General features: G+C 39.5%; 1 protein-coding gene across 2 annotated transcripts in view; it reads right to left on the bottom strand.

The window, feature by feature from the left end:
* Positions 1–219: 219 nt before the first annotated feature.
* The window catches only part of CCSER1 (coiled-coil serine rich protein 1), a 626,504-nt gene continuing 612,830 nt past the window's right edge, over positions 220–13,893 (bottom strand). For both annotated transcript variants that reach the window (XM_059470534.1, XM_059470535.1), the window contains one exon: positions 220–705. In XM_059470534.1, coding sequence (XP_059326517.1) covers positions 220–705 — 486 coding nt within the window. The remainder of the gene's footprint in view (positions 706–13,893) is intronic.

The raw sequence follows: 13,893 nt of genomic DNA, 5'->3' as shown, positions 1-13,893 counted from the left end.
TCTGCATGACAAATCAGCCCAGATATTTAACAATCTCGTTCATCCTTTTGCCTCAGTCCAAGGTGGGAAAATATGGAACCTACAGACAAAGTTAAATTTTTATTGTTTTTTTTTTTCACATGAAAGTAGCAGCAGATGAGAACTGAAGACAGAGCTCTAGGTGAGCTTACATCCCTCTTTAATCAACTCTCCTTCCACGGCAAGAAAATAAGCACCTTGTTAGCCATCTTGTTGACCTAAAGTCTGTAGCTCTGCCGTGTGCAGGTTGTGGTGGAGGAAAACGTTCTTCCTGCTGTACATGTGTAGGGAGATGGGTCCCCTGGGGGGCTGTCCCAGTCTCCCTGTGAAGGTGCTGTGCTGCCGAGGCACAGCGCTTTGGTCCTTGGGAGCTCCTGGGAACGCGGGGAAGCCGTCGGCCTTGGACGCGGCCTGGGCTGGGCTGGCGGCCGTGACAGCCAAACCGTTCTGGGCCGCCTCTGGGGCCAGGCTCTCGTACGTGCCCCGCGTGTGCTTGATGGCTTCCACGAGCTCCTTCTCCTTCAGGAGGCTGCTCAGACACAAATTGGACAGCTGGCAGCTCTTGCTCTCATACGCTGCTGCTTGGTTGCCTGGTGGCTGTCTAAAAGGGTCCTCGGTGGGAGTAAGTGCTGACTTTCTGTCCCTTGTGCTGAGGTTTTGGCTCACCGTTCTGACTGGATATGTAGTCTGGGGAAACAAAAGAAGACAAAACAAAAAGTATTAGCTGTGACCGCGGTCACAGGGGTTTGCAGGATGAGAGAGAGACGAGAATGTTGACTCCATGATCAGAAGGCTTGATTTATTATTTTATGATATATATACTACATTATAACTATACTAAAAAGAAATAGAAAGGAAAAGGTTTCTCAGAAGGCTAAGCTAATAATAGAATAGAAAGGAATGTTAACAAAGATCTGTGTCTCGGCAGAGAGCGAGAGCAGCTCTGCCGTGAGTGGTCAGTAAATCCAAACATCCACAGGAGACCAATCACGGATCCACCTGTTGCATTCCACAGCAGCAGATAACCAGTGTTTACCTTTTGTGGCTGAAACTTCTCAGCTTCAGCAGGAAAAATCCTAATGAAAGGATTTTAATGAAAAGATGTCTGTGACAATTACCAATGGAACACAGTAGAGAAATGGTGTGGAGTACATAAACCACTCCTCACTACACATGAACAGCACATGGGTCAGGTAGATTAAAATGAAAGACGAGTCCAATTGATGGTAAAACTTCCAAAACTTCATTCACATTTAATAGCACTAGGATTGAAAAATGTTTTCTACAGGAAATGATTCGGCCATTTTCCTTAAAAAATAGTTTAAATCAAAGGAGGATTTCTTTTTCAGAACATAATAAATGGATAAGAAGTTTTCATGAATTGTAAGCAGATTTTCAAAAGCATTTCACATAATGAAACAAAGAGAATTTTGATAGCATAGAGTTCAACACTTAATACTCTCAAATCCTTACAAAATATAAAGAACATATTTGTAAATATCTTCATACCTCGGTTAAGCTCTGAACATGTTCAATTTTCACTGTCCCTTGAATCCAGGTGTTTTGTTGTGTATTTACAAGTCAAATGCATGCTACAGGAGAGCACAAATTTTATTTATATTTTTATTTATATTTTTCCAGTTGTCTGGAAAAAAATACAATGTAAGAAAGATTCTAGCATGTTACCAACTTCTGATGTGCAAGCATGCATGCACCTGATTTTGTTGGAATTATGGTAATTTATCTGTGCATGGGAAATTAGATCACTGCAGACTTTCAGTGTGTGCCTGGTGGATGCTTCGTACTGTCCCTAGAACACCTGACTGGGGAGGAGATGATGGTACCCTTTCCCAGAGAATGGTTAAAGAAATTGGTTAATTTGAAACACATGTCCAATTTGACTCCTTACATGTTTTCCACACAGAACTCTGAAAGGACACAGGAGCAGCTTCTTGACATTTACATTGACTTATGGGTTCTGATGTTGCAGAACAAAGCTGAGAGAATAAAAAATACTACCAAGTCTTCCAACAATATTTGGCTAAAAATCTTTCATGGTCTTTCCAAGATTCCACAGGAAACTCAGATCTATTGTTTCAGAATTAATTGTATCACTTGACACGCATTTCTATTTTAAGCACCACAGAAGAATGATACTGTCAGTATTCATAGCTTAAACCCTTTTTTTACTGCAGGCTAATGGTCATGATTCCATGCAGAGCCATATGCAGGTTTGGGTATAAGGATTGCAGTGCATTTTAGGCATCAGAGATGATATTTAAAAAAAAAATTATTAGGAATGGAACATAATTTTTTCCTACTTTATTCAGTGCTGATTGCACACAGATTTATAAATGGGAGTTGAACACTTCTGGAAAACATGACTTCAGTTTTTATATCTGCAGCACATAGGTGCTGAAATGAAATTCTATTGAATTCTTAGGGTATCATTCTTGGGAGGATCTGTCTGTAAGTTCAAACACTTTCCATCCATCCATCCATCCATCCATCCATCCATCCATCCATCCATCCATCCATCCATCCATCCATTATTTAATTCCATGCCAGTAAATATAATATTTCTATTGGGACAAGAGTCAAATTTAATGCCCTGTCAAATATCCAAGTATTTATTTTAAGGGAATGATTCAGGAGTTACAATATGTCACCTAGTATCTTGGAAAACTTAAAGATTGATATAGGACCTTTCACTGGGAGACCTCCAGTCTGTCCTGAGCTTCTGGTTAATCCCAGTTTATCCCTCTGGACATTTATGGTCCTTAATCATCTGTTTAAGGACCCTCATCAACGTAACTGTACAGCCTTCTCCTCTAAGATTTTTTCACTATATTACTTTTACTTTTAGAAAAGGTCTTCCTAATGTCTAAACTGCATCTACATGGCTTCAAGACCTTCCTTCTCTCTCTCTCATGAAAATGAAGAAAGAATTTCTGTTTGATCTTGAATACCTGTTTATGGTTTCAAAGAATGCTGTCAAGCAACCCTTTAATTCTCTCTGCTCTAGAATAAAAAAATATCACATTGCTTTTTTCTCATAGGACTCATCTGCTAGACTCTGAGTCACTCACACTTCTCTTCCCTACAGATCCCCTTCAATAATTCCACTATTTTTTTCTGGAAGTAGAAGGCTCAGGAGTACAGTACTCAAGGTAACCCCCCACCATTATGAAGCAGAACAAATACTATTAGCGTCCTACGAGGGACTTCTTCATCTGCTTCTTAGTAATTACTCCAACAGGAGGCTAGTGATTTTATTTGGCAACAGCATGAAATTGTTCATTCATCATCATCTAGTTGTCCACAATATTTTCATGATTTTTAATGCAAAATTATACCTAAATTCAGTTGATTATTGTTACCTGTTGTCACCTATTGCTTTTTAACTTGATGAAAAGCTGTTATGACTATCTAGCACTGGGGTGTTTCTTTCCTCTTCCTTATCAAGGTTATAGTTCACTTGAAATATTTTCCAGTTAGAAAATAAATGCTTGGTTTGTAGGTCTATGTAATATTGGCTTCTGGTTACTGGCTGATGGGGGAGACAAAGTGTGTTTATGTATCAATAAATGTTTAATAATATACATGTGGTTCGGGAAGGTCTTAGTTCTCTGAAACTCTAACTTGCTGAAATTCCCCTCCTATTGAATAATTAAACAAATACCAGGTGGTGACAAATTAGGAACTAATCTACCTACAATAAAACACCAACAGAAATTCAGAATATGCCATCATAATTTTAAGAAATTGGTTTGGTCCTGTCCCCAGCAATAAGATAATAAGATGGTTAACAGGGAAAGACAGATTCATTCTATCAGGTGCACAGTTACACATAAATGAGCAGAGACTTTAATGAAACACTGCTAAAACCCAATACTATTGTTGTTATCTATGATAAATTACAGAAGAACAGCTTCCAATCAGGAAAAGAGAGAACAGTTGTCAGAGAGGAGTCAAAATCAACAAGAAATCCTCATCCCAATGACGTTATTCTCCCTCCAAAATATTGTCAATAAAGAGTCCAGGGCTGGTTTGATTTTCATGCAAGTTATTTTTTGGTACAATTGTAACATTTTTATAAAAATTGCAATGTAGAGGATTGAAAGTAATTAATTCTTATTTTGTTGAATTCAGGTAATTTACTTTGAAAGAATGCAGTGCAACCAAATTTTCTTGCTGGTCCATTTTACAGTTATTTTACAGATCCTCATGAACTGGGCAAAATAAGAAAAATGTCTCAGAATGAGACCCATAAAAAATCTCCCAAACCAGACCAACTTTGGACCAAGTTAAACATTTATTTTTAACCTATTTCTCCTTATCTTCCTGTAGGTGATTAAGGCAAATTTCCCAGCACTGAACTTTCAGGTACCAACCGCGTTCCCTGAGCATCAGACATGAGCGAGCAAAGCCACAATCCCAGCGCATCTGTTGGCCAATTCCAAGGCTGAGTCCTTGTCCAAAGCTGAAGGTGGCTTGGTGCCAGTCGTGCTCCAGCCCAGCCTAGAGCAGCTGCAGGGCTGCTGTAAACTGCTGCTTGGCAGAGCTCCAAGGAGCCGATCTGCCAGCTGGTGGCTGCTGAACCAAAAAATCCATTCATCTTTTTCCCTTTTATTTTTCGGTAGCTCAGCTAGAACCAACAATTTCTTTGCCCCAGAAATCCCCAATGCCACTCTATAGTCTGCCTAACTGTGGACTCAGGAAATGGGCTGCAATTAGGATGCAAATGGGGTTCTGAAATTTCTTTCAAAAGTAGCCCGTTTTAAATATATGCAGCAGAAAGAAAAGGCCTCCTTTGTTGTTTCAAATATGTCTTAACCTTTAAGCAAACATCTGGATTTGAATTTCCTGATGATATTAAACACACTCACAAGAAGTGCATGCCTTCATGCTTGAGTCTACTTCCCAAAAAGGAAAAAAATTATTTTAATAAAATCTGATTGGCAGTACAATTTTAGTCCATTTCTATCATGATCACTCCTGTTTTAAGGTACATAAGTGTAAGAAAGTTCAAAATAATTTAGCTTTGATTATTCCAAACTAGTGCTAAATAAATTAGGATTGAACCGAAATGGGAACTCAATATTCTTAAAATATTCTTTCCATAATTTTTTGAGGACTCATTTTTGTGCTTGTAAGTGTAATAACTTTTTCTTATATTAAGGAAAAAAACCCAAGGCCCTTCAACAACCCAGTGGTAAGTAAGGAAAATGTACTACTTTTGCAGAAAACTCCAGAATGAGATGTTATAAACAAAACACTGCAGTCATTCATCATTTTCCATTTTCAAAGCCAATGAGTGAAATATGACAAGAGTTAACAACAAGACAACACTGCTGCAGGACATTTGAAAGTGAATATTGTTTCTGACTGTCTGGTGATAAAATACTAATAAAAAATGACAGGGAAAGACATGAATTACAAAAACACCCCAAAAAGGGTGCAGATTTTTAAGATGTTTGGGCCCAGAGGCATTTGGGAGTCTTAGATGCCTATAACGTAATTCTTCCAAGTACAGCAACTTTCTTAAATGCATCATTGTGACAACAGACATAGACAATAAAACCAAACAAAACATGCTCTCATCGGTGTACCTGCTGCACCCCGACAACCAAACAATGCTGTAGCTCAAGAACATGGTTTTACCACCCCAAAGGATTTTACACTTTCAGAGGTGTTAATGGAAGCACACTGTAGAGAGCAATTATTCTGACAGGAACCTGAAGACTTTCTCAATTCCATCATGTTTTCTACTGCTTAATTATTTTGTGTTTGCTGATACACAAGGAAGGTAAAACGTGTTCCCAATGCAATATTTACTACGTGGCCCAGCATGGCTCCCTTGGTCCTTGTCAGGTCTCAGCTGGATTGCAGCACCTGCCACAGAACTGCCCCAGTTTGCAGCCTAGCCCAGACTCTTAAAATATAAAGCAACATAAAGGAGTACAGACACAAAACAAGGTGCTATAGCTCTATATTTCTTTTAAGGATGGAAAGGATGAAGCCCTTCATGATGCTTTTGAATTTATACACCTTCAGGTGCCTTTTGCAGTTCTGACAGTTTATAAAAGTGCAGATCTAATTTACCAAAACACAGGTTAACTCAGTGCTTTGATATGCCACATCTGTCACTATGTCAGCTTCTTAATTTCTACACCTCCTCACTTTTGTGCTTACCAGCTTCCAGCCTAGAGATGATTCAACACAAAATGTAATTTAGCTGCAGCAGGTAATTGTTCTTCATTCAAGTCTCTTAAAAATCACTCACTCCTATTGATTTCAGAAGCACCTGGACTGAGAGTGTAGCTTTTACAATCCAGACCTGCATCTACTGTACATCTCATGCTGCCTTCTGGCAACACAGGACAAATGAAAGAAATAAAGTCCAGCATGGCAAAATAAGGCATGGACTTTATCAACAGGTTATGAGTAAGAACCAGCTGCTGATCAATTTTTCATCTCTACTGTTGTCCTTTATAAAATGAATGCAGTCAACATAAATCACAAACATTTTTCTTTCTGCCTTTCAAACGCTTCCATTTCCTTACTGAAAGCAAAAATTATGAGATACTAAAATGCTGCCTCTTTGCAATAAGGCAATTTAAACAAACAGGCAAATGGAATAAAAGTTAACTATAGTGGTGAGTTAATATCCTAAAAGAATTTTATAGTAGTGAGGATACAATGTGAGAAGCAACAGACTGAGTGCTTAAAAAAAATTAATCTTCTCATACCATGGATTTATCCTTGGCAAATTTTATTTATCTGAGTAATAATGCAAAGTTAAGATAACAAGGTGTAAAAGATGTAGTGCTGTTTTATAAAGCAGGAAGAAAACAACAAAGGATTTCCCATTAATTTCTAGTAACAGGAAATCACTGCTCTGCACTCTCAATACTGCATTGCAAGGGTTAAGTGGAAGATTTTTCTCATCAGTAAAGCTAAGGAGAAGATGCAGCATTTTACAACTGTTTGCCACACCTTGAAAATAAAACAATTAGAACTTTGGAGCTGTTAATCACATTCTTCAAAAATACTACAAAATTCATTTAGAAGATACTAAGAACACCTTTTTATACACTATGGCTTAAAATTTAAAAAAATCCTGCAAATACTTATGAAAATGAAAGCTACTAAATAATGTGGATCTTTCAATGATAGAACTACCAAACAGCAGGACATTCTATGTGAAATAACATATCTTATGTTTCTCAGTCTACATCTAAGATCTTCCCCAAGATCAGAAAGTCAAAATGGAAAAAGGAATGAACTTTTCTTTAGTTGTAGATGCAATGGACTTTTAAAGACATTTAAAAAATCTGATAAATCCCTAATCTCAGAAACATCCTATCTTCAGCAAATACTAGCTCCCCTATCTCCACCAATTCTCATAACACTTCTGCTCCTAAAAAAGAAGCCTTTAGCATCTTTTTTACTGATCTTGTATCCCCCTCAGGTTCTTTGGGCAGACACAGCTATTGCAGCCAACAATGAGGAGAATCTCCTCATTAAGCTCTTTTCATGCACAGGCTCCACCTCTGGTTACAGGCAGCAGAGTCCAGAATAAGATGCCCAAGTCCAACTTGTCCTTGGACCTCCCAGGCTGCATTCCAGGGGTCTGGATAGGCCCTATGTTCACCCAGCACATCAGGTCTCACTGACTCTGTGCAACCCAAGAGAAATCAGGGCCAGTTATGCCATGCTTTTAGTCATATAAAAAGCCACAGGTGTGTACAGTCAAGGTCCTCTGTGGCATAACTGGCGCAAAATGAACTGATGGGAAAGGAGATGTGGCTCCTGGGAACGCAAGGGTCACTTCAAAAGACCACAGTTTGTGCAGTGTGGGCAGTGAAGTGAGACACAAAGGTCATGAGGGAGTTTGCTCAGAAATTACAAGCAGGAAAACTGCACAAGTGCTAATTAGCCCTTCTGAAAGTGTGTGCTGCTCAGCTGACATTTATTGCTATGCAAGCCAAGCCAGTATCCCTGTACTGCATTTGATGTGCCATGTAGACATGTTTGAGGATCTCTGCCTTGTGCCTTATCTATTTTACTGATGACCAGCTCTCTGAAAGATGTGAAGTCCATTTCTAGCCTCAGGCCTGACATGTGATCACCAAAACCTGATCACTGTACCTGATCATCTGAGTTACAACTGACTTGTAGGTGGCAAGTACCTTTGACAACTTCTGCTACTAACACATACATGCTTAGTCTTTACTATGTTTCCAATTATACACTTATGTTTTCTTAATCTAATATCACCTAGCATGATTTCCCAGAGTATTAGAAATTTCATCTATAAAATGAAATTCATATGAGGATGTATTCCCTTAGATAATATACCAGGAGACAGCAGCCTTAGAAGTGGTAGTCTCAGGAAGATTTTAACATGCATTGTACAGGTGCTTATTTCCTGTATTTCTCTGTATCTGAAAAATACTTCTAGGAAAAGAAAGTAAAACTATAGATATTTTGCTTACAGATGTTATGTTTAGGACAAGAATCCTAATACTTTGGCATGTGAGGCTTTTGCTTTAATAGCTTGGGTATATTATAGGGTCTCAAATTGTGTTTCTGTATATTTTTTATATTGTACCCTCTGTGAAGAAAATAATAAAATATATTTATCTTTGAGTTCAGGTCTTTCTTGTCTAGCTTTCAATTAGTGAATGCCACAAATCACATTTCTAATGAATGTCTGCCATCTGAAATAAGCACTGCTTAAAGGAACACACAAACCCCAGATGGATTGTACTTAGCCAACACTCATCTTTTTTCATTACATTATTTAACAACAATAAAAATTCTTTATATTAAATTTTCATAAATGAGTTCCATAAATTAGCATTCTTACTGTTGAAAGCCATAAGGGCTGAAGTTGCAACTAGAGCAGGGGAAATTGCATACATTGGCAAGTGATGATCAGCTGCTGTTGTATTAATCAGTGACACTGCCCCTCAGGTCAATAAACAGTCTGCAAAGGAGAAGTCAGCAGACTAATACAAAGGGCAAATTTTATCCTGATGACAAGGAAAGAAATCCTAATTACCCTTAAACTGACTTGACTTTTTAGTTTTATGATGAGATTACTGAGACCATGATAATCTTGAAGGGAAAGGGAAAATATTCTTTTTACTTTAATATCTATATATGAGGACACCTGTTTTAGGAATGAAATATCACAAAGTAGTCAGATTTTTTTTTATCCCAAAAGCAATTTTCTGTAATTAAGCCTTTCCTTGGGGCTGGACAAAAAAAAATTATAACACAATTACAATCAATCCCTAGCCTTTAATTGTTTGGTTTAATGTGTTGAACAAGATAAAGAAATGGACTCCTATGACAGGATGAAGTATTACTATTCCAGAAAGATATTGACTCCCTGCTGGAGGATTCAGTCAGGAAAAAAACCTGTATGAACTTTGCACCACAGGACAATACTCAGTGAGTCACACTTCATTCATAACAGAAAAATTTACCTTAAAATATTTTCTTCAAAGATCTTACTAACTATAATGGTTATAAATTTATGCTGAGTGAATCATTCCATGCCTAGTTTGTTTGTTTTTTTTTTTTTTAAGGCATTGGGCATCTTAGCAATAGCAAAAGAATAAATAGCATTCTCTTGGAATAGGGAATATCTCCACCTTTTTTTTTCTTTTTTCTGTTAAATCAATGACCCGAGAATGTTTTAGCCTTGTTGGTATGGAATTGGTACATATAAATTCTGTTCTCTAATCTCCATCTATCAGCATCAAATGTATTTGCAGCAAGAAAATCTTGTCAGAGAGAGGAAAGGGACTCCCAGACAAGAGGTTTAAGTAGTTGCAAAGGAAATGTGACCTCCATAAGGATTCCTCACAACTGATTTATGTGAAAGAGAAGCTGCTTTAACAAAAGAGTGTTTGCAGTTGAACGATGTAATCACAGAACCACAGGATGATTTGGGTTGGAAGGGATGTTAAACAGCACCTTGTTCCAATCCCCTGCCATGGCCAGAGACATCTACCAGTAGACCAGGTTGCTCAAAGCCCTATCCAACCTGGTCCTCAACATTTCCAGTGATAGGACATTCACAGCTTCTCAGGGCCGTCTGTTCCAGTGTCTCACTACCCTCTGAAAGAATTTCTTCCCATTATCTGGTTTAAATCTCCTCTTTTAGTTTAAAACCATTCTCTCTTGCCTTGTCACTATCTGTCTGTGTAAAATGTCACTCTTCCTCTTTTTTCTAAGCTCCCTTTAGGCACTGGAATGAGCTGTAAGGTGTCCCCAGAGTGCTCCCTTCTCCAGGCTGAACAGTCCCAACTCTTCCAACCTGTCTTCACGGCAGAGGTGCTCCAGCCCTCTGATCATCTTTGTGGCCCTCCACTGGACTTGCTACTACAGGTCCATGTCCTACCTGTGCTGGGAGCCCAGAGCTGGTGCAGCCCTGCAGGTGGGGTCTCACCAGAGCAGAGGGGCAGAATCTCCTCCCTCCCCTGCTGCCCACACTGCTCTGGATGAGGACATGATCCAGGACACATTTGGCTCTCTGGGCTGTGAGTTCCCCTGGCTGGGTCATGCCCAGCCTCTCACCCACCAGCACCCCCAAGTCCTTCTGGGCAGGGCTGCTCCCGATCCATGTTCTGCCCAGCCCGTGTTTGTGCTTGGGATTGCCCTGACCCACACACAGCACCTTGCACTTGGCCTTGTTGAACTTCCTGAGGTTTCTGTGGGCTCCCTTCTCCAGCCTGTCCAGGTCCCTCTGGATGCCATCCCTCCCTCCAGGGTGGCACCCACATCCCACAGCTTGGTGTCCTCACCAAACCTGCTGAGGGTGCTCCCAATCTCACTGTCCCTGTCACCGACAGCGATGTTAAACAGGGCTGGCCCCAACACCCACCCCTGAGGTCACCACTCTCACTGAGCTCCACTGGACACTGAGCCATGGACCACAACTCTTTGGGCAGGACCACCCAGACAGCTCCTCATCCACTGAGAGCTCCATCCATCACATCCATGTGTCTCCAGTTCAGAGACAAGGATGTTATGTGGGACAGCGTGAAATGTTTTTGACAAGCCCAGGTAGATTTTTGTCACTTGCTGTTCCCTAAACCAACTGCAATGCTGTCACAGAAGGCCACCAGACTTGTCAGGCACAATTTGCCCTTGGCGAAGCCATGCTGGCTGCCACCAATCCATTATGTTCTAAAAATATCCAAAACCTTATCTTCTTAACATCTCTAAATTGTCAATAGTTGGCAGTGATAGAAAATTTCCCTTACTGTGTAATTTCAGACAAATCCAGTTTCACATAGGTAAAATAACCCATCAGATAAGTACACGAAATAACCTCTTTCTGCCTACACTAGTGGCTAACACAAAAGAAGAAAAATATTTCATAGCATTTTTACTATACCTCTCTAAGGATCCATTCAGTTCAGCTCTCTTTAACCCAGCTACTGCAGGACAGCATTCATTATGAGATACACTACTCAGTGTCCAGGAAAATGAACTCTAACAAGGTAAAACAATTTCATGTATTTTATGCATTTTAAGGCAAGAAAATGCTGTTATAATTATCTTGTTTGCCCTTTTCTGTAGTGGGAGCCATAGATTTCTCTTGGTGAAATCAGGTAATCTAGAAGAGGGGGTGGAATTACAGCATAATTTAGAAGACTAGAAGTTATGGAGAATGTATTTTATTTCTTCTTAATTCACTAAAATATTTTTAGAACAATGCTACCCAGGTCCTTACTGGAAATGTTGCTATATTTTGGTGACAAATCCTACATTAGCATTGAACAAGAAAAAGTAGGCATATTGCTGCTGACAAAGCTGCTGCTAGGAGATAGTGTCCCTACAGAGCAGAGGAGACTAGTGTCTAAGACATTCGGGAATATGCAATTCTTGGAGAAAGTGCTGGTTGGATTTGGAGCTAATCCAGCCTGGAGAAAGTTCTGGTAATTTAAGTCATCAGATGTATGATTTGAAGGCCCTATCCTCTTACACAAATGATTATACAGGATGCATGACCATGAGGAACCCAGTACAGCCTTAAAATGAGAAAGAACCCAAAACTTCAAAAAACCCCAAACCTACAATGCCAAGATCATGTTACTTAGTAAAATAACTTTCCTTTCTATCTTACTTTCCTGGAAATACGAGGGAAATTTAAAAAAAGGCAGATTTTCAAAATATTCAGCATAAAAGCTCCTTATTTCCTTCAGCGAAACTATATTACACAAACTCAGCAAGGGAAAATGAACAAAAGAAAACAAAACAAAACAAAAACATCCACTGGAATTTTACTTTTTGCCTTTTCTTCTCGGAGAACCGACATAAAAAATTTGGCAAAAATACTGGAATACTTCTGTTGGTTTCTGCTTCTCTATTCCAATGCCTAGCCTAGGGAAAAAGTTTACAAATTTTTTTCTTTACAGCCTATTATGTTAGTTTTTCACTTGAAAAAAAAAAAATCACAGACTATTGCTCACCACTGTCACCAGGGCTGAACCTCAGAAGTAGTGGTTTGTCGTAAACAGGACCAGAAGACTTTACAGTTCAATCTAGCAAGGAATACAAACTTTTCCAAGGGGCGAGTGCTTTCAGCAGCTTAAGTGGCACGACCTGCATGGTTTGCAGTCAAGCCATTCAAGCAACAAATAGCTCTCAAAGCACTCTCTAGAGGACAGATCTCTGACCTATCAGATTTTCTGCTGCAAACTGAAATCCCTTTGAAGATGAATTCCTCAATTTTGCAATGTTATTACTGTTGCAGATATTCTCACTTTTTTTCCTCACCAGCCAAAATGTATTTTTAAATGGCTGCTTACCTACAAAGGGTCAGTTTAATGTAATCCACAGGCAACGAACCTGCCTTCTGGTTGAGGGGTTCCAACAACATAAACTGGTTGAAAATTTAGCCAATACAGCTAAAAATTGAGTCAATATAGCCAAAACTGTGCTTCAACTCAGGAAAGCTTCAAGGTAGATAAGAAAACTGTAGACAGACAGCAAAGCTGTCTAAGGCAAAATCCCAGACACTCCAATTAACTATACAGGGAGAGATAAAAGATGAGCAATGTTTAAAATTCATGGAAGAGGACAATGTGAGTGCACACACTCAACACACACCTTGAGGACTGATAAAAGATAGTCTCACATTTGACTGACATCCACCAACTCCCAAAAACCTATAAAGCACACACAAACAACTCCCAGAATATTCCAACCTGAAGCAGGCTCTGTAGGCTAAGATTACCATGCACAGATGATTATTTGGGAGGGGATATCTTACAAGCTGCTATCTCACCTCTGGATTTCTGCCTCTCAGCCACTGGCAAATTGCTCCCCTCACTTTTATAACAGGAAACAGGGAATACTCTCTAATTCAGGGCACACACCCACTCTGCTGCCTCCAGACATTCACCTAGTGCATGTCACCTACATTTTGGTCTCTTCAACACAATCTCTGTTGTGATGTGGAAGACGCTTAGGCACTAGTTTGACAGCTCTCTGCTCTAATCCCAAAGTAAAATCCTTCCTCACCTGTGGAAAGAGATTGATTTAGCAGGGTGTTCTGGAGTAAAAACAAATATGCCGATGACTATACAACTAGGTGTGCTGAAAAAGCACCCTTGTCTTATTAGGAATCTCAAGGAGAAATTTTGAAAAGTACAATTCGCAAACATTTTCCTGTCAACCAGAATATAATGAATCAAGTTTTGGGGCACTGGAGCACATTGGAACCCAACTCAGCCTATTTGTCCTAACATGTATCTATTTTACAGCTGCCAGGATAGTCCCAAGATGACATTTCCCTCCAACTGGCTGAGCAATTGCATGGAGAGCCACGAGTGAGCTCAGGAAGGT

This window comes from Ammospiza nelsoni, chromosome 4, assembly GCF_027579445.1.
Source record: "Ammospiza nelsoni isolate bAmmNel1 chromosome 4, bAmmNel1.pri, whole genome shotgun sequence".
In the NCBI taxonomy this organism is placed as follows: Eukaryota; Metazoa; Chordata; class Aves; order Passeriformes; family Passerellidae; genus Ammospiza; species Ammospiza nelsoni.
This window is presented reverse-complemented; position numbering and strand designations above follow the sequence as displayed.